Genomic DNA, 21,700 nt, shown 5'->3' with positions numbered 1-21,700 from the left:
CAATCCTCAGTGGCACATCTCCACCAACAAGGCCACACCTCCTAATCCTACCCAAATAGTTCTACCAACTGGAGACCAAGCATTCAAATGTGTGAGTCTATGGGGATCATTCCCATTCAAACCACTTTTGTCTTCTCACTTCATTTTACAAGGGTCAGAGTTATTACCAGCAAGCTGACCATATTTCATATTCTGCTCACACTAGTTGATTTCATCATTTTTTTCTACTCTGCAATGGAATCTTTGTTTTCCTTTCCATAGGCTTTAGTTGAGGTTTCCTCCAGCATTTTCTGAAATGTACTTGCAAGATAAAAGAATCTAACACTGATATTAGAATCTGTCCTTCCTGTAAACATCAGGTCTTCTGATACATGAGTCAGCCAAGGATATAAGGCAGAAATATGAATTTGTGTTGGGTTGGTTTAACTAAAATTCTATCCTAACTCCCCTGTATGCAAGCTGTGTAAAATAACTAATTATCCCTGCCTTTTAGAGAAATTTACAAAGGGCAGAACAAATAAAAATTGGGGGCTATATACATGGTGCAACTTCAATAATAATTTCTGTTTCCTTTTTAAGATTTATTTATTTATTTATTATATATACAATATTCTGCCTGAATGTATGCCTGCAGGCCAGAAGAGGACACCCAATTTCATTATAGATGGTTATGAGCTGCCATGTGGTTGCTGGGCATTGAGCTCAGGATCTTTGAAAGAGCAGCCAGTACCCTTAAATTCTGAGCCATCTCTCCAATCATTCAACAAATAATTTATATTAATTAGTATATTATTAACAACAAGCTCATATGTTAATTGTTCATGGGTTTTTAAATTGAAAAAGTTAGAAATGTCTGTGGGAAATATAGAAAGAGGGGATGAGACATGACTTACAACCTACAATAGATGAATAACTACACAAACTTTTTAAAGGCTATGGTAGGGTCTGTCCCTTCATTAACACCAGAAATCAAAATTCTCCCAGGACTTGTTTAGTTATCTCTCAAGACAAGAAAGGACTTGGTGTTAGGGAAATGAAGCGAGTTGCTGGTTGTATGTGTAGGTAGGTTTCTGAAATCCATTGAAAAGAGCCTATTGAATGACAATAAGCCTCTAGAATGGCTCTAGTCTAATTCAAGTGAGAGTCAAGACCTAGAGGTAGTTTTGCTAACCACTGAAAAGATTTGGTATCACCGAGGACACTCTTTTACAAGTATGTTGATGTAGCAAGAATGTTTCCATTTTTATGAACAGTCAAGAAAGAAGAGAAAAACTTAAGGACTCTTGAAAGAAGGGATGCCCAGGATTAGAAAAACCTGAGGTTGATAATAATTGTTAAAGACTGACCCTCAGAGGGCAGCTAGAAATGCAGGTCCAAAGCTCTGTAGTTCCCAAGCGCCCAGTGCATTTTGAATATCTCCATTGATTCTTGAGAAGATAAACAGTATGGAGAGGGAAACATAGGTAAGGAGGCCAAAATAAATAAATAAATAAATAAATAGAAATTTGTAACTCACCTTTCACTCAGAAGCATCAAGATCTTGGACGATTATTGTCTGTTATTATTACTGGTGTCTTCCTCTTTTGTACAAAAAGAGGAAATGATGAACAAAAATGATGCTGAAATGAAGTGGCCCAGGCCTCCCTGGAGAGAGATAATTTCTGGCATTTCCAAAGTCTCAGATCTCTCTACTTGTTCTGTTCAATATTTTCATCAGTGATTTAAAGTAAGAAGCTGGCACCATCAGTAAGTCTTTAAGTTGTCTTTAATTAGCAGGAAAGTATTAGAAATTATTGGGGCATTTTTTGAACAGACTGTGTTTCAGTGATTCTCCTCCCTCTGTTCTCCCCACTATTGTTACCCCTAGGTGAAGGGGCACGGTGAGATCGGTAATAAAAGATCCACCAGACTAGCTTAATACAAAATACACAGCTTTAATAAACAGAAGGAAGACTTACACCAGAGTCCCAACGATCCGGACGCAGGAGCCAGGCGAGAGAGATTGAGAGAGAGAGAGAGAGAGAGAGAGAGAGAGAGAGAGAGACAGAGAGACAGAGAGAGAGAGAGAGACAGAGAGAGAGAGAGAGAGAGAGAGAGAGAGAGAGAGAGAGAGACAGAGAGAGAGAGAGAGAGAGAGAGAGAGAGAGAGAGAGAGAGAGAGAGAGGAAGAGCACTCGCCAGGTTTTACCTAAGGGCGACACGCCCCACAAACAGAATGTGATTGGCTGAACTCCTATCACCTAGGCTTTCCCTTCTCCTCCTCTAAATTCTTTCACTGGTCTGCTTTCCTCTTTCATGTGCCGTGTGTCCTTTCTCCTACCCTCTATCCTTTTTCATCACTCATTTTTATCTTCTCTCAGTCTTCTTTCTAGTTTATTAGCTTTTACCTACATTTCTATTTTAATGAAATTATACAAAGACATTAAGACTATTACATTGATAGAGTTAGTGTCATACTTACCTTCAACTTGACAGTTGACACACCTTTAGAGTCACTTGTGAAGAATTATCTTCAACTAAAGAATTGCCTCACTTGGATTGACCTATGACCATGCCTGTGAGGCATTTTCTTACTTGCTACATTTTTGAGTGGTGCCAGCCCTACACAGGTAGACCTGGGCTATGTAAGAAAACTAGTTTCGCAAACTAGAGGAAGTAAAACAATAAGCTCTATTTGCTCAGGTTTCTGCTTCAAGTTCCTGCCTTGTCAATCTTTGAGGTTGGACTGTAACCTGTCAGATGAAATGAATTCTTTTATCCCCAAGTTGCCTTTAGTCCAAATGTTTAACACAGTAACAAAAAGTTAAATTAGACAGTTAGAATCCCCCCAAAATTCAAAAGCATAAAACATCAACACATATAAATAGTAGTCAACGTGTTTGGTTTAGAACATTTAGAATATGCAAGACATCAGTATTAAGAACAGTTCATGAACTTATTTCATCTTTGATGAAACTCTATGAGTCTTAAATAACCTTCAGTGTACATATTTTTGTACAGGATGTACAGAAAATACACAGGAAAGTAGCTTGTAGGGAGAATAAAAACAATTTGCATAATTATGATGAAAACTCAAAGTAAAAACCTAGCTCTCATTAGATGCAAGTTCTCTTCTCCTTAGTCTACTATATACTGATATTCTAAGGGGAAGTTGGCATAGACATCTGGAAGGGATGATATTAAGGGTATAGGAAAAAATACTCGAAATTGACAATTGTTTCAGTATGTTGGTGATGGAAGTAGATAAACAAAAGGACCCAATGTCTTGGATTTTGTAATTTAAGAAAGGTATTCTGTAAGTAGGGATGTGACAATCACGTTCTCTTCTGGATGGATACAACTAAGGGCCCTTGTTTGTCACAAGGAAGAGGAGGATACTTGAACTAAAAAACAGAGGAAAAAAAACAATCATAATAAAAAATTGAAGTCACCTTCTGTCATAGGAAGATGAATTACATGAAAGGGAAACCTTTTAGTACAGTAAAGAAGGAACTTGGCTAAGATATGGAGGCTGCCATTGAAGAGCTGGATATCTCTCAAGTGGGAAATTTAAAAGAAAGGAAATTGTAATTTCTCTATTACAGTGGCAAGAGGACAATGTGGTACATGACATTCAAGCTGTATTGAGTGAAAGGAATGATGAGTTTTCAACATCCAGAAAAGGCTGTTTGGTGATATTTCCACAAGAATGAACTAATATCAAGTGTGTAGTAAATCCCTCATAAGGTGAAGAAGCTGACTGGCCAGAATGTTGTCACCAAAATTCAAAATAGAAAGAACTAAATGCTGTGTGGTCCAAAGCCCTGTAAGTTAAGAGCACCATTGCTAAGGGCTGAGGAAGTAGTTGGAAGTCTTTATTGTGAAGAATGAAATTTCCTTCATGGTGTCTAGATGGTCCTATGGTGTTTGTGTGATTGTAAGGACTTGGTAGTGACTTAAAGGACCTTTTCTTTTTCCCTTTTCAGCTTTGATTGTGGCTTCCTGGATGGAGACAGTTCATTTGAATGCTGCTCCGTAGACCCGCTGACAGGCTCCCACTATGTCTGTCGCAGAAGCCCCCGGCTCCTCACCAATGGCTACTACATTTGGACTGAGGACAGTTTCCTTTGTGACCCAGATGGCCACATCACTCTGAACCCCTCCCATACCAGTGTTATGTACAAGGAGAACTTAGTTAGGTAAGTAGAGAACACTGTGTAAAGGCAACTTAAGGCCATTCTTCCCAACGTTTGTCCATCCACACATTGATAAGCAGCTCAATGCTGCCCAAGAGTATGGGAATAAAAGAGGAATTGGAAGCAGGGGAAGCCAACATGAAAACAAATGAAAGTAAAATGAAGTGATACTCATGCTGGAGTGGAAGTTTTGAATTCTAAAAGACTTAGATTGCCTGTTAAAATAGGAAATGGAGAGCCATGAAGAAAGGCACAGGCAAAGGATTCTGAGAAACCCGGATACAATTGGGAGAATGCAAGAATCTTGGTGTGGATACAGTTTAAGGAAGGGGCTTCCTACAAGAAAGAAGGATAAAATATCCTAATTGAGAATCATGAATAACTAGGGCTTAGGACTTGGGGAATATCTCAGTCAGTCAACTGCATAAGGACATGAGCTCAGATCCCTAGCACCACACAGAAACCAGTCACAGCACTGTGATTCTGTAATCCCAGAACTGGAGAGGCAGTGACAAGTACAATCATGAAATTCATTGACCGAACAATCCAGTCCAATCAGAAAGCTCCAGGTTCAGTAGAGACCTTGTCTCAAACAATAGGATGGAGAGTGATAGAGAAAGATACTCAAGGAGGCCCCCTGGCCTACACACACACACACACACACACACACACACACACACACACACACACAGTACAAATTAAACAAATAAAACCCATGGAGACTTGCTCTAACCTACCTTTACACTATGGGAAAGCCACTTCAAAATGCATCTTCTGAAACTGATTCTAGATGCCCATCTGAATGTTGCCATGATAAAAGCATCCATTTCCTCTCTTTGTTACTTGGTTCTGGGTCAGCCCTTTCCATTTCTCACTAACATAGTGGGTTCAGCACAGGGCTTGACACATTCCAGACTGGTAGACAAGAAGTGATACTGTCATGAATTTTCAGTATCTCCCTGATTCTCCAAATCATTCTTTGTGGTTTGGAAATAAAAACTGAGTTACATCATTACCCACCCTTTTCCCAAGACACATTCCTGTGGTTTCTTTTACACTAACATTCAACCCCAGGTTCCCTAGGAAACAGGCAGGACTTTTTACTATCTTTCCATCTTCACGTTTTACCATGATCCAATATGAAAGACATTTATTTTTCAACAATCGTCTCATATAATTTATGGTTCACTTATTCCAGAAAGCTTTATTGATTCTCAATTATCCTGGCAATTCCAGTTCTTTGTGGGCATTTTCTGCATAGTTCTTCAGAGCACATATCTCCAACATAATATGATGGTTAGGAGCATTGTCTGTGCAGTTAGACTGATTAGATTTGTTTCCAAGCTATGTCATTTCCTGGTTGGATGACCTTAGCCAAACCATAAAACCTCTCTTGGTCTCATTTTCCAAATCTCAGAAATGAAATAACAGTGATAACTATCTAACCTGCATCAGGTGAGCTCCTTAGAGGCATCAGTGTATTTACAGTGCCCTGTCAGCTTCCTAGAGCATAGACCATAACCACTTTGTATACTTAGGTTAACCTTTACCTCAGTATCGTTGACAAGCTGACATATTCAAGGACCTGTTTATGTGATAAACACAGCTCTCACCTCAAAAGGGATAAGAGATAGTTTACTACATATCCAAATATGAGTGACCATGTCACAGGAACACAGACTTAGGCACCCCAAATTTCATATCCCTGAGTCACAATTACTCATCCTCAGCTGCAAAATAAACTATCTTGAGAAGAGAGCTGTTGTTTTATGTCAATAATTATTATGCCAAAACTCTGGACCCCCAAATGGGTCTACTTTTCACCAGTATGGCTCTTTAATGACCAATCCATCTCCTCAGGTGAATGCTGGTGAGTTTTTGCTGGGATTCAGATCGCCCTTGGTTTGGATGATGGTCTGTCCTTTTGTTCTGAGTACTTCAAGATCCTTTCAGTTGTATGTATTTAATTGTTGAAATGAAAACTTAATTCTCATCTCAAAGGGGATAAGAAATCACTTATTCTAGAAACAGGCTGACCATGGTTCAGGAACACAGATTTAGGTTTCCTCAAATTTCACATTCCAGTTCATGAAATTTTTGCAGTAAGAGAAAAAATGAGAATAATAAAATTCCCAGTTAAGGTTCCTATTGCTGTGATGAAACACCACGATGAAAAGCAACTTGTGAAGGGGGAAAAAGAGAATAATAAAAGTCCCAGTTAGAGTTACTATGGTGATGAAGCACCATGACGAAGAAACAGGACAAGAGGCAGGACAAGAACCTGGAAGAAGAAGCTGATGGAGAAGCCATGGAGGGATGCTGCTTACTGACTTGTTCCTCTTGGCTGGCTCAGCTTGTTTTCTTATAGAATCCAGGACAACTATCCTACAGGTAGCACCACCTACAATGGGCTGGACCTTCCCAAATCAATAATTTAAAATATTTCTTATGGGTTTGCTTATAGCCCAAACTTGAGACATTTTCTCAATTGACATTCCTTCCTCTCCGATAACTCTAGCTTACTTGTGTCAAGTTGACATAAAATTAACCAGCACAATAAATCAAGACAGTTTTCATGCATTAGTGGGAACATCAGATAGTGGGTCACAACCAAGTGAGGAACTCTACTATAGTTCTTTGGCGCAATCAGACTACATTCTTAGCTTTTGGGTCAGTGGATTAGTGGCTATTTATGTCAACAGATTGCAGTGGGTTTCCAGAGATAGTCACAAACTGATATGGGCAATGAATTTCTATAAATTATAAATGGATTAAAGAGAGCCTAAGATAATTTGTATTTATGCTCTGGCTCTGTAACATTCAAACCTTTCTATAGTGGATATATGGTTTAAGGTATTACTTTGGGGGAACTTAAATTCACAACCCCAAAACACAGTAACCTGTAAAAAAAAAACTTTTGAGGAATTGAGTGTATGGGTTTGGGTTGTAGACCTACTCTGTGCATCAAGTCATTTTTGATGTGGGATTCCCCTCTGTATGTTGTGATTACCATTAATGAATAAAGAAGCTGCTTTGGACCTATAGCAGGGCAAAACTTAGCTAGGAAGGGAAAGCTAAACTGAATGCTGGGAGAAAAAAAGGCAGAGTCAAAGAGAAGCCATGTAGTCCTGCCAGAGACAGATGCCAGAACTTTAACTGGTAAGCCACAGCCATGTGGCAATACACAGATTATGGAGATGGGTTCAATTAAGATGTAAGAGCTAGCCAATAAGAAACTAGAGCTAATGTTCCAAACAGTGGTTTAAATAATATAGTTTCTGTGTGATTATTTCGGGGCTGAGCAAACAGGAAGTGATCTGCTACAACACATTTCCAGTGGATAGTTTTCAACCTGAGGTGACTGTTACTCAACTGCTTTCATTTCTTTCCAGAATATTTAGAAAGAAAAAGAGAACCCACCGTTCTCTTTCTTCTCTCCTGGACCTCAGAGCCTCTAAATCTTGGCTGCATGGAAGCATCTTTGGAGATGCTGATTCACTTCCAAGTGAGGACATCTGGCTGGAGGGCATCAGAAGCTTTGGTATGTACCATTGCAATGAAAATGGTGATCTCAGCTTTTGCATTTCATGATGCAATGCCATTTATGAAGGACAGTCATATGGTCCCAACCCAAGGCATAGTCTAGAGATGACTATCATTTTGGCGGAGAGGATGATGCCAGAATTTAAAATTTCATTGACATGGCTTCCACGTACCCAATGACTGAAATACAAAGGTCATATCATGAAAAAATGTCAGAGTGTAAAATCTGCATCAGAATGTTGATACTCATAAAACATTGGCCCATTTCCAGTGTGACTTTACATGCATGGAATAGAAGTGGAGAAATGATAATGGAGGCAAATTCATAAGACCTGTATTGGAGACAGTGACCTGGAATCAGGGTTTAAATCTCAGTTTTGACATCCTGGGGTAGCAACTTTGTTATGTCTCAATGACTTTACTTTAAAACATGGTATATGCATGCATATGCCTGTTGCATGAAGCTGCTTGTTCATTCCCGCCTACCCAGAAATAACCACACAGAAACTGTACTAATTAAATCACTTCTTGGCCTATTAGCTCTAGCTTCTTATTGACTAGCTCTTACATCTTAATTGAACCTATTTCTATTAATCTGTGTATCACCATATGGCTGTGGCTTACCGGCAAGGTTCTGCCTGGCGTCTGTCTCTGGCAGGTCTACATGGCTTCTCCTGACTCCACCTTCTTTCTCTCATCATTCAGTTAAGTTTTCCCTGCCTACCTCTATTCTGCTCTCTGCAGGCCCAAGACAGTTTCTTTATTAACCAATGGTATTCACAGCATACAGAGGGGAATCCCACATCATATGCCTATACAGAAATGTGTGTATTATGTTGAAATAGATGATACACACATATATAAATTACATATCTAACATAAAGATGTGCTTATGTGTTCATGCACCGAAGTGCATATATATAAATACAGTGTTAGAACTCAAAGCCCATTCTCTTGTTCACTCATCAAATCCTTTACACATGTCCTGTGGAAACCACTGTACTGAGCACTTGTTCTAAGCTAAATAAGACACAACAAAGAACTTGGGAAACTCCTTTCTCAGATAAGGAGGGAAATAGGTTTGCAAACTGTTACAGTATAAGGCCTTAAGTGTTGTAGCAGGGTTTGGAAGATGGAGAGAATGGTGGTGAGAAAACTAATGCATAAGCCAGAATGATAGCATGAGCTCAGCCTAGATAAGGCCAGAAGGGTTTCAGGTATAATAACACCCAAGAGGGTCTTCAGAAAGGAATGGCTTACTAGGCAATCAGAAGCCAGAATGACATTGTTGACTGCTCTATTCCACTTTCCAAATTGTTGGGATTATGGACTTTCCAAGGCATAAATTGTGGACAGTTTTTCCTTCATAACACATATAAATCTCTTTGGCTTTCTTGTGAGTCTTAGTCAGAATCGACTTAAGTTTTAGCAACAAGTACAAAGTGAGAAGAAAGAGACTGGGGCAAACAGTGTGAAATGTCATAGTGGCGTGCTGAAGTCACAACCGCTCTTACCTCCATTCCATGCCTCTGGTACCATCTTCAGTGTCACTTTCTTTCCTTTTCCTTTACATATGTTGTACTGTGATCACTCCAGATACACCATTGTTTACAAGAATGGATCATTTCAATGAGTGGTCTCAGGTTGAGAACTCTACAAGAAACCATCCCTTTAATTAGGAAGAGTTTTTTTCCTAATGGAGGCTAAAACTATCTTTTCCCTGAGTATAGTGTTGAACAAAGCCAATGAAGCTACTGATTCTTATGAACACTATATTTTGTTGTAAGAAATAGGCAAAATATATTATTTATTATGTTAAAAAAAACTGTGACTTACACAGAGAAAAATTAAAGGGGAAACAATGAGGATGCAAATTTGTACCATCTATCCATGTTTTTCCTGGTTTTGATAATATTATGAAGTACTTTTACCAAAAAGAGAAAACTGGATGGATAGTAGAAATTTCCCAATTGACATGATATAAAGATCTAGTGTGTGTGTGTGTGTGTGTGTGTGTGTGTGCGCGCGCGCGCGCGCACGCTTGCACAAGTGCAAACATGAAGGTGCGTATAATGCTAGATTCATTTTAAGAGAATAAAAGCTCATCAAATGAAGAATCAGTCACATAATAGGAACAAATGATTAATGAAACCAAGTACAATCTAGTTCCAATAACAAGGAAATCTAAGCAGGACACAGACAGGAGGCAGAACTCGGGGGTTGGACTAGCAAAAACAGATGGTAGAGGCCTGAAGAACCTTCTGTGCCATATTGAGGAGACAGAGTTGATCGAATGATTCAAGAAAATTCTGAAGGATCATAAGCAGAATGAAGAAACATCAGACTTTGATTTTCAAAGTTATTTTTCTAGTAGCATGCAAGTGAAGATTGGATAAAGAGTCACTGGCATGAGCTCAAAAGTAAAGAAAGGCAACAAGCATTCCAAGGCAAGGCAGAGGAAATAGAAGGAAAAGAGTTAAGGGCTGTATATATATATATATATATATATATATATATATATATATATATATATATATATATATATATGACAGGTTTGTAATGATTAAAAGAGATTGTGAGGAAGTGAGGGGAGTTTAACAAATGGATGTATTTCATTTGGAGCACTGTGTAAAGACACCTGACAGTGTCAGCTCTCATAGACAGGAAGGCAGAGTGATGAGAGGACATGTCTCTTGGGTCAAGTGCCCCTGAATTCAAGTCCTGGAACTACCTCTTCCCACTTGTGTGTTCTTGGGCATACTGATTAACTTTCTTGACTTTCCACTTCATCAATATAATGACAAAGATAATGCCATATGGGCTGCTGTCAAGATGAAATGCAGTAATTCACAAAAAGTTTCAAATGAGCTTGGGGCTGATGCTCTACTCAACACATTTGTTTTTATTGTTTTTAAGTATCCTCCAAAATCGAGGGCTAAGGACACCTTGGGCTGGAATTACAAATGATTGTGAGCTGCCATGTCGATTCTGCGAACCAACCTAGGGTCATATGGAAAAGCATCAAGTGATCTTAATTGCTGAGCCATCTCTCCTGCCCCCTATTTGCCAATCAAGATGCTCAGTATTTAACAGACTTTCCTGTGTGTGTGTGTGTGTGTTTACTTTCTCACTGTGACTATAAATGATTGAGTTTCCTTTAAAATAAAAGCACAAAAGAGACAGCAGAAAACTGGAAATGACCAAGAGAAGCCAGTTTTTGTAAGGTAGCAAAGAACACAAAAATGGTGCCTGGTAACTATAGCTCGTGTCTAGGTGGTTGTTTTTTTTGTTCTGTGGCAAAATTCAGGAAAAGAAGCAATTTAGAGGAGGAAGGATTTATTCTGGCTCACAGTTTTAAGGTATATAGTCCAGCACAGCAGGGAAGATGTGATGGCGAAGAGTGGGGTAGCCAGTCCAGTTGTGCCTATGGGTCTGGAAGCAGAGAGCAAAGAGGAAGTGCAGCTGTGTTTATAAAACCTTGAGGCCTACTTTGAATTACCTACTTCCTCTCGCAAAGTTCCACCTCCTAAGAACATTGCCACATTTTCAAACCAGGTGGTGACCAACACATGAGCTCATGGAAGACATTTCACACTTCGACCACAGCACTGGGGAATGGGGGAATGGTTTTTTACAAAGGCCACTGTCACGTGTTTGGAAATTGGCATCTGGCATCCATAGTTGGTTCTTCTAAACGTGCCCAAACAACTTGAAAGCAGTTGGACCACAGTGGCGCTGCACATGCATGAGGTATCTTATTAAAATTCTCATGGTTGTCAAATATCTTCTAAATATAACAAATCAAACCACCCCTTCCAAAAATCAGTAATTAGTCAACCTGGGTGCACACAAGACTTGAAAAGTCTCTCATCTCATCTCTGCTGTCAGCTGTAATCAAATTTCCTCAGACGTCTAGTTTTCCGGTTTTACCCAAGGCCTCTTGATTTTTCAGCAACTTATTTTTCTCTGGAAATCTAGCCTAGTTAGAAGACTCCAGAAGAATTCAAAATTAAATTGTTTTGCTATTTTCTCTCTGTGCGGTGGCTGCAATCAAACACTATTTCCCCTGATTCTCTCATACTTCATTTTTGAGACGAGAGACTATTTTGCCTACTTGGTTTGTCCTCCTCTAACCCCTTCCCCAGCTGCACACAGATACCTTCCCTCATTAGTAGCAATTCATTCTTTTGCCTTGGCATTTTGCAGTTCCCAAGACCCCTCCCCCACCCCCCACTGCAATTTGGAATGTGTTCCCAGAGTTGTGAGTCCCCCGGAAAGAGAATAGAGAATTCGCATAGGGAGAACTGAAGGCAACAGGGTCTTCCAATAGCCCCGTCTGTTGGCCCTAGGACAGGCAAGTCACAAGCTTGTGTTCTGAGCTTTTCTCTAGCTAGGACTAAGCCCCCTTCCGAATGTGTCCTCAACGGTTATGTCTATCAGTGGCTTTGTGCTTCTCTCTAAAATAAGAGAATGCTTATTTAATGTGAAATGGTGTCGAAAGTGTTCATGGAATGCATACAGTATACAAACTTGTCTTTTTCAAACAAATACAATCTGTCTTGAATTTAAAGAAAATAGGTGAAACAGCATAAAATTAATACTTTCAAGTATAACACACCTAAAGATATTTTCTGAAATATTTGATGTGTTAAGAGCCATTCATTGATTATTAAATTTAGCAAAAGATAAAAATCAGTCAAATAAAAGTTTGAGTTGGGGCAGATCATGTCTTTTTAGAGACAGATATCTCCTTGGTCATTTTGAGTATTAAGAATTTTTATGATTTCTGTGTTTAATGCCATCATTTAAAAGTTCTCTGTAGGGTTGCCAACATGCCTCATAAGAGCCATTTGTTTTATTTATTTCAGCTATCAGTGCTAAGTCTCTAAGTTAGACCAGGTAATCCTGAAAAAGAGCATGGGGGTATTTTTTCGGTTGCCATAGAGCCTGCCTTGTGTTCTGGGATCATAGACTAGCCTTTCAGGAATGTGTGATCAGCCAGGATATCCTGGATCCTTTCTCACTTCCATCTTGATTTGGTCATCTAGCAGTCTCTTTCTCTCTTTTTAAACAGCTTTACTGAGGTGTAATTGACATACAAAGGAATGTACACATTTATTATGTATAACTCAATGAGTTAACTATATTCAGACACCTGTTAGCTATCACTATAATTAACATAACGGACATACAAAGCTACTCTTTAAGGCACTTTATGTCCTCTGTGTTGCACACAGATGTAGGTGTGTTTTAAGAACATGTAACACAATCCACCTTCTTAATTTAAATTGTTAAATACAGGCACCTAACTGTGCCACACACATCCTTAAAAGTCATCCACTTAATGTAATGGAAATGCTATGCTCCCAGTGTTTCTTCACCTCCTAACTCTCGAAGCCCTGGTAACCATAACTGAATTTTCTGCTTCTGTAGGTTTATCTATTTAGATCCTTATAGAAGTAGTCTCAGTATCTGCCCCTTTGCACTGAATCAATAATCTTAGCAAACTGTCATGCGGGTCTTTTCATGTTGTTGCAAGTGGCAGGATTACCTTCCTTATTTAAGGCTGAGTGACATTCGATTAGATCCGCATGCCACATTTTCTTTATGCATTCATCTGTGGGCAGCCACTCAAGTTTCAATTGTGTCTGGGCTGCTGTGAGCATGTTCTAGGACAAACTCTACTGTGTGATCCTTACTGGTTACCTGTTGTTTTCTTTATCTATGGCAACCAATAAAGATGTTTCCTTAGACTGCTTTGGCAAGTGCCCAGAAGCAATGGGAGAATGGCAGGAAGGGATATGCACGTGTGGCAGGGACTCCACCATCCAAAAGTACCAGATCATTGGTTCCGTATCTAGGCTATGGATGACCACAGATTGAGTGAGGCCACAGGCTTGGACTTCTTGAAGCCTCTATTTCACATCAGCCTCAGCATCCATAGGGGTGAACACTGACCCACTGCCTGTGGTTACTGTAGCCTTGTACTTGTCTCAATTTCTCAGCCTCACATGATCTCCCCATTCATGGACATAGTCAACTTTTCTTTTTTTAATTGAGGGTGAGTTATGAACTAAGTACGGATTACATTTTCTGCTGCAGATGAGGTTACTTGTTCCTCATTAAGCTTTCAATCTAATCGCTGATGGAGGTGGGCATTAATCAAAAGGTCACATGGATTACATATTCCATAGTCGAGTTTTGTAAGATATTTTAAGTTCTGAATTGTCTTATGAAGGCCGAGAACAGGGTATTTGGATAAGAGTAAGGGCAAACAACTAACAACACTCCTCAGGGTGATTAGAAGAGTTCTAAAACTCACAGTTCTTTGTAATCTTGGTCTATTATCCCTTTGACAGGATTCTCCAACTTTGTATAACTGGCCTTAGGGGATGGTTGTGCATCTGTGTGTCAGACACCCGGTACATTAAAGCATGTTCATAGCACGCACAGCCTTTATTTACAGATGACAGAAATAGCCTACTCATCCCCAGTTATGATAAGCAACAGTGTCTTCAGATGTTATCAAGGAGTCCCAGGGAAGACAAATATCACATAAACAAAAAACTCTTGCTATAGGGGGACCCCAAGTGGCTTAGTATTCCCAAACCCATTCCAGTTCAAGTGAGGATTCAGGAGCTCTAAGGGCTCACTGCTTAGAGCGTTTTAGCCAGGAGGCTTGAGTCACATTCACTCTGGACATTCATTAATGACTCCAAATTCCTAATAGTCTTAGAAACCAAACATGACAGGAAGCTTTGAAAATATCATATTGTCTAAATCCAGTGAGAATCATCTTGAGGTCTTCTTCACCAAGCTCATTCTTCCATCTAGCCATATATGCTCACTGGGAACCTACCATATTGTCTCTTGAGACTGATGTCTTGGCTTTGCCCCTCCCCTTTCCTCTCATCTTCTCTCACTGTGCCTGGCCCATTACCTTCCTACCATCTTCTAGTAGAATTCCTGCTTATCCTCCAGCTTTCCGCTTCAGCCCTGCCTCCTCTGTGAAATCTTCCTGTGTTCTCCCAGGCAGACACAGGCATTCTTTTCTAGACGTTTCCTATAATAGGGCTTGGCTCCTCTAGTTCCTTGAATGAACGATTCGTTCTGGGTACATGATAAGTGCATCAAGGAAACAGACTTCCCCTCTCTACTTCTGCGAAGCACCTGGCTTTCCATATTTTGCGGCAGTTTTTGAAATCCTCTGGCTTGAGGATTTCCCTGAGGGGTCACTGGAGTCTGCCTTGCTTCTGTCCTTTTCCCATCTGGCATCTTTTCTCCGTCTTCTCATGTGTTGGGCTTTCCCTGACAACAGTGGAACCAGAAAAAGCCTTTCTGATTGTTTACTAGGACTGATCAACTTCAGCTTGCTTCTCTTGAGGTTCCAAATGCATGGGGGAAAAAATGCCTTCCAGACTGCTGCCTTTTTCTCCCCCTTCCTTTCAGTTTCTGTTCCCTCTAAAATCATTTTAGGGCCATGGCTATTCCCCACCACACTTCAGCTGTGTCCTTGCTGGAGATCCTCTCACTGTACACTCAGCCAGGTAAGGAGCAGGTAGTAAAGGATATCATTTGTCCCACAGTAAATTCAGGGGAGGTTAGAGTACGTGATAAGTAATAGAGCCTAGAAGAATCTGGGGGAAGAATCAAGAAATCCTTACATGGAGGGACAATTTCCTAAACGTCAAATTCAAAATAAGAAAGATCTTCCTTTTGCCAAGGAGACATTCTGGATAATCTTTGCCATCTGGAAGCATCATTTAATGACAATCCAGATTTTCCTGTCTCCACCCCTGAAGTGACCATCCCACACTTAACCACAAACTCTGCATATTATAATGCATATTAATAGTAAAAGCTCCAGGGTCTTCATCTATCCCACGCCATGAGATATTTACATTTTCCTCATCTTCCTCAGTCATCACATCACATCACTATGGAAGTTAGAAACTATCTGCTTCCTAGATGAAGAAATTAGAGATCATAAAATTAAAATAAAATGACCTGTGTGTCCCTCTTACTATAATTCATATTCCAGATTTCCTGAAGCCTAAGTCTTGGCAGTTTCCATCCAATTTTATGATGTATTTTAATAAATGATATCTGGTTATATGCATCTCTACCCATTCAACAATGCCTTTCTTCCTGTTTCCCCTGATTGACCTTCCCCACCCCTATATGCAATAGAATTTTCACCTCCCTTGGGTCAGTGTCTGTCTCTGCTCCCTTTTATATGTATATGACCTGAAATGTATGGACTCAGTGAACATTTTGAGTCTGTGATCTGAATAGTCTACTAGTCATGGAACCAAGACTCCTATGAACCCAAAAATTATTGTCTAATTAGACAATTGAAAAAAATCAGGTGATATTGCAAATGAGAGAAAAACAAAATATCCATCTCCACTCTATTATCTTCCCCAAAATAAAATTAAAAAGTTCCTGCGCCCCAGTAAGCCTTTCCACTGGCACAATAATTAGAATCAGGGCCAAATTAGAAAAAGCCCAGGTTTAATGGACACAAATGTTCCTACCTGGCTTTCTAGACTCCCAGAAAGGAGACAAGAAAGGAAAACTGGAAAAGCATGTTTGTTCTCTAGGGGACAATTTAAATACCCTGTGGGAGTGGTCTTGAGTATCCCTGGAGGGGTCATGGTTTGGTGAGCTTTCTCTGAGGTGGAGTCTGGATTGAGGCAACTCCCAGGGGAGGGGATTTGTGATGGATCTTCTGCCTGAACATTCCAGACTCTTTGGATATATTGATGCCAGGGGCTGGGGTGAGGCTTCCACCCAAACAAAAATAAGTTAGAACAATTTCCCCAAATACTAGGCCAGCAGGTCAAAACTGAAGTCCAAGCAATGACGGCATGAGTACTCTGGGCATCTTTCACCTAGGGTTCTCCATCTTTCACAACCATGCTTATCTTTGCCATGTGAGATGATATCTGTGTACATTTTGTAATGTAGGATTGTGGATGGCTCTCTTAGACGTTCTCTGGAGGAAGCCATGCTGCTTGGGTTGACTGATGCTATATCTAGGCTTTATACTGGTTCCCGGAAGCTATTGAAGGCCAACACTGGTGGAAGAAATTTTAACTCCTTGGATTAGTATAACTTGAACTTGAAACCCACTTTCAAGAGAGTTTCAAGGAGATAGTTTCCTGACTGGGCCTGAGCTATTGAACGTATTTTTGTTCATTTTGTTTTGTTTTGTTTTTTCCCTCATCTTTTCATGGGGGGAATAGAGTATTTCAACCCTGCAGGGACTTGGTTCTAATTTTCTGCCTCTTTTAAGAATAAAGAGCCTTTCTTCATGCGCTACAGCACCATTTCAACAGGAACCATTTAATTATGACTTTCAAATGCTCCTTTCCATCCCCCATTCCTGTCAGTTTCAGCCACAGCTCTTGTTTAGGGGTGTGAGTGGCCTCAGCTTGCCTGCTGGGAATGACCTTTTCTTTTGAGTTTAAGTACACAGCTTGAAAAGAATGTGTGTTGGATACTCGCCATCCTTTAAGCCAGCCCAGGAAACACCTGCATTCCAGGCAGGACTTCTGCCTGCTCTTTGTGAATGTCTGTGTCTCCAAGCCAGTGTGTTCTGCATTGTCTCAAGTTCTCACTTACAGACAGGGGAGTGAAACTAAGCTGTGGGGAGATATCACACAGACCATTAAAGCCAGAGCCTTGAGAATTCTTAGGACATTCATTCCAGATGAATCAAATCAGTGGCTTCTGGTGGGTCAAGTGGAGGCACTGCCTATATAGTTGAAAGTCATCCTTACTTACTGCTTTCATCCTTTCCAGCAATGTTCTAACTTAGATGGCTTGGAGTTTTAACCTTCGAATCAGCTCAACAGTCAGCGACCAAATATCATCCCATGGTGACTTCTGGTATTGAGGATACCAGATGTTCCTAGGAGTTATCTTGGCATGGTTCAACCTTTTATGATGCAGGGTTTAAGATTAAACTTGACTATTTTTTTGGATGCACTGGTAGTCTAGTTCCAGGGTTAGTAAAACATATTTATCAATGAACCATTATAAGAGAGCACACGTGTGTTTTATAAACTATTTGCACCAAGTATCCTCTGTGAATGATAAAGCATGCATTTGCTATTCAATATTTCATTCGGTGTTCCCATGTGTTTGATAGATGGTGGATTTCCATAGCGACACCTATCACAATATATTCTGCCACTTATTTCCTACCTGAATATAAACCTCATGAAACAAATGTGACATGTGTCTAATTGACTAATGCCTCTCCACAGCATGGTCTGATATACAGTCACATTCAATAAATACCAAATAAGTGAATGGGCAAATTGGAAGGAGGAATTATCCTTGCTATGAAGCTCAATGTTGTAAAGACGTGATGCTCAATTGTTCACACGTATACTTCAAAAAAATCCATTCACCATCTAATATCACATGGAGGGTGAGGGTGAGATAACACATCTCTCTGCCTACGTGGGTATTAGAATACCATTTCATGATTTCTTCCAGGGCCACCTGGATTTTACTATATATACCATACTGTATGTTATTTTACCTATTTGAAATACGACATGAATGTGTACATGGTGACACCCTTACTAAGGCATAGTACATCACTCCCCATCATCTATAAATGGATCCCTCACCCTTGGGAAGTCAGTGTGTTCTGTGATCTGTCCTCTATCTTGTAAAATTGTATTTTCCTGGATTCTCCCGGGTCATGTTATTGTCACCGCTATAGTTGTCTTCCTTCACAAAACTCTCATTCCTCTTTGCTCAGTGTTCTGAAGATAAGTCTTTTACTTAGGATGGAGACAAATTAAAACACCATCTTATCCAGAAAGGCTCCCCCTCTCCTCCTTCACTAGTGCAGTAGACACTGATTGTTGGGAACTGGACACAGGGCAGCTCTATTGGTCAGTTTCTCCTGTCAACTTGACACAACCGAGGTTTTGTCTAGATCAGGTTGGCCTGTGGGTAAGTCTATGGGCAATTATCTTGCTTTTAATTGATTCAGCCCATTTTGAGATGCACCAATTCCTAGGCTGGCACCCCCGAACAGTGTAAGAATAAAAAATCTAGCTGAGCAGAAACAAGCAGTTGGTATGGGTGGACTTCTTTCTTTTAAATATTGCCGGGGGGGGGTGCTCTGTGACTAGCTGCTTGAGGTATTTTCTTAACTTACTCAAAATGATGGTCTGTAACCTGGAACTCTGAGCCAAATAAAACTTTTCCTCTTAAATTGCTTTAGGTCAGGGTATCTCATCACTACAACAGCATCACTGGATACACACACACACACACACACACACACACACACACACACACACGGAGAGAGAGAGTGCGAGAGGGAGAGAGGGAGAGGGAGAGAGGAAGAGAGAGGGAGAAAGACCAACTCTTTTGCTTTCCCAGGAAGTGATCTGGACGGTTCTTCCCTGAGTGATGGATGGGAGTCTCAGAAGCCAATCACAGACACTTCAGAAGCCTCCTCTTCTGGCCACATCCTGTCTCAGCATCTCAAAGAAAGTTCTGAGAATTCCTCTCTTCAGCCTCAGACAAGAACATCAGGACATTTCCCAGAGAACATTTCGGTGCATTCAAGTGAGTCCTTTTTAATCTTTGCCACACCCAAAGAATTCGTTCTTCTTGCCATCTGAGAACGAGGTAACAGTGACTAACATGTGCTAAGGAACTGGTATCAACCTGCTCGAGGAAGGGGAAACCTAGGCTCCTGAGGTGTGCAGATGACGCAGAGGAAGTGCCTGCCTTTGAGTGTAGTCATGAAGTCCTCAGCAGCCCTGAGTTTACAGTGCCTTCTTTTTCAAGGACCTTGATGCCTGACAAACATTAGGTTTTGATAAAACTGAGACGGAGCACAGGTTTCGATTATTGGAGTCTTGATTTTGAGCTATGTGCTTAACATACTCAAAAAGAAGAGAAACACTGAAGAAATAAGAGAAGAAAAACACACCTTTTAGTGCTAGGCCCCCAGGAAGGAAAATGGTATTTAGCTCTTGGTATATCCTTACGTGTGTAATGGAAGAAGCTCACCGGTGTGCTGCCGACTCCAGTTTTTCAGTAGCACATTAATGATGTTTTCACGCAGTCTCATCCAGGGGGAAGAGCCGAGCTGGTTCTGTTGAGTTTGCCGAGTATTTAAGTTCAGGCCTCCACTCATAATTTACAGCTCTATGAGCCACCATAGGAAAAAAAATGTACTAGGCTCTGAAAAGCTTTTGCACACCGATAAGCCTACCTATTTAATAATTCAAATCAGACCAAATCAAACCAAATTAGAAAAAACCCAGGTTTAATGGATACCAATTTTCCTGGGTGGCCTTCCAGCACCCAAAAGAGGAGGTGGGGAAGGAAGACAGGAAAACCACGTGTTCTCTGGGGTACAATTTAATTACCCTGTGGGAGTGGTCTTGAGCATCTCTGGGGAGGGGTCATTGTTTGGCAGGCTTTCTCAAAGGTGGAGTGTGGACTGAAGCAACTCCAAGGGGTGGGGGTTTGGAATGGAACTTCCATCCAAACATTCCAGACTCTTTGGATATATGGTTGCTAGGGGGTATGGTGTGGCTTTAAACCAAACATTCCAGATTCTTTGGGTATATGGATGTCAGGGGCTAAGGTGACACTTCCAACCAAACATCCCAGACTCTTTGGGTATAGGGGTGCTAGCTCAAGTCTGGTTACTTCCTGCGGGCATGGGGCAATGTGGGGGAGGGGAGAGTTGGCAGTTGGTGGGCTCACATTCAGCGGGAGGTGTGGTTGGAGAGGCATCTGATTAACTGCTATTCTGTCAGGCATCTGTTTCTTTAAGGAGATGAGAAGGCAGGTTGCTAGGAGAAAAAAATAGATTGTTATTACTGGTCCTATAAATGGGGCTAGCCATGGGAAGGGGGATGAGCTACCAGAAAGAACTGCCCTAGTTGTACAGGAGAGGCGCTGGTGAATAAGTGAGGCATGAGACCTGATATGCCCTTTAAAACAAGATTTTAGTTGTTGGGTAGGTGCCCATTTTAGCCAGGAGAGGTGGTACCAATGGTGAAGTTCTAGGAGCATTATCTACAGGGCCCTCTGTAAGTTGATCTTGGTCCAGACAACAGAAGTGACGTGTATAATATGCTTGAAAATGGGTAGGATCAAAATAGCCTCTGGAGACTGTTTTCACCAGACCAGGTTTCTGGATACAGCAGCAGAACTTTTCCAAGGAACCTGTAGGTATCTGTAAGACAGCTGGAACAGTATTACATCTTGGTGCCATAGCAGACTTTAGGTTAAAAGGCACAAGCATTTTAGAAGACAATTAAAGGAAATTGGAAATGTTGAACCTCTGAAGATAAATCTTAAACCTGTTAATTTTGGACTATGAAGCCTGTGAAAGAGGTACATCTGTCTGTATTTTTACCTGGGAGTTTAACAAAGGAAGTAATGAGCTCCTAGTACCTTAAGTCATTAAATGGCATCAGACAGCTTTTTTTTTTCAGCTACGCAGCAGGCAATCCCAAGATTCTCTGTGGTCTTTGACAAATACCAGTTTTAGAAGCAGTACTTGCCTTTGGTTGCTGAGCCCAGGAGGCCTGGTGGATTTTCCTGCAGGGGTAGGGTTCAGTCTACCTGTCTTGGCAGGATGAGATGATTGATCCCTCAGTGTAGTATCCAGGAAGTAGATGAGGTGGAAGGCAACTTTTTGCTGTGTGAGTGGCTTTGCCATATCCAAAGGCAAGCCTCCTGGCAGAAGGTCTTCCACAAGCATGCATCTTCTTGGAGAAGTTATAGGATGCTGCAGAAGCTGACATGTCTCTCTGTCATAAGAAGCTTTTCTGTTAAATGTCATACTCTTCAGATCTGCAAAGGTACTTGAGAGTCAGGGTACCACTTCCCGTCATGTATATATCTAAATTAGACATAAGTTAAATTTGGACATATAGTTTACCCAATCAGTTACAGCTTATCAATGTCAGTAGAGGCAAGAA

General features: G+C 40.6%; 1 protein-coding gene across 5 annotated transcripts in view; it reads left to right on the top strand.

Annotated features, from left to right (window-relative positions):
* The window catches only part of Tmem71 (transmembrane protein 71), a 41,357-nt gene that overhangs the window by 3,819 nt on the left and 15,838 nt on the right, over positions 1 to 21,700 (top strand). For 4 of the 5 annotated variants that reach the window (XM_048457222.3, XM_048457221.3, XM_048457219.3 and 1 more), the window contains exons 4-6: positions 3,966 to 4,178; positions 7,568 to 7,716; positions 19,131 to 19,319. In XM_048457222.3, the coding sequence (XP_048313179.3) occupies positions 3,966 to 4,178; positions 7,568 to 7,716; positions 19,131 to 19,319 (551 nt within the window). The remainder of the gene's footprint in view (positions 1 to 3,965; positions 4,179 to 7,567; positions 7,717 to 19,130; positions 19,320 to 21,700) is intronic. The other variant, XM_048457223.3, reaches the window with a different exon arrangement.

This window comes from Myodes glareolus, chromosome 19 (assembly GCF_982192425.1).
Source record: "Myodes glareolus chromosome 19, mMyoGla1.1, whole genome shotgun sequence".
NCBI classification, from domain to species: Eukaryota; Metazoa; Chordata; class Mammalia; order Rodentia; family Cricetidae; genus Myodes; species Myodes glareolus.
The sequence above is the reverse complement of the archived record's forward strand: the minus strand, read 5'-3'. Positions and strand labels throughout refer to the sequence as shown.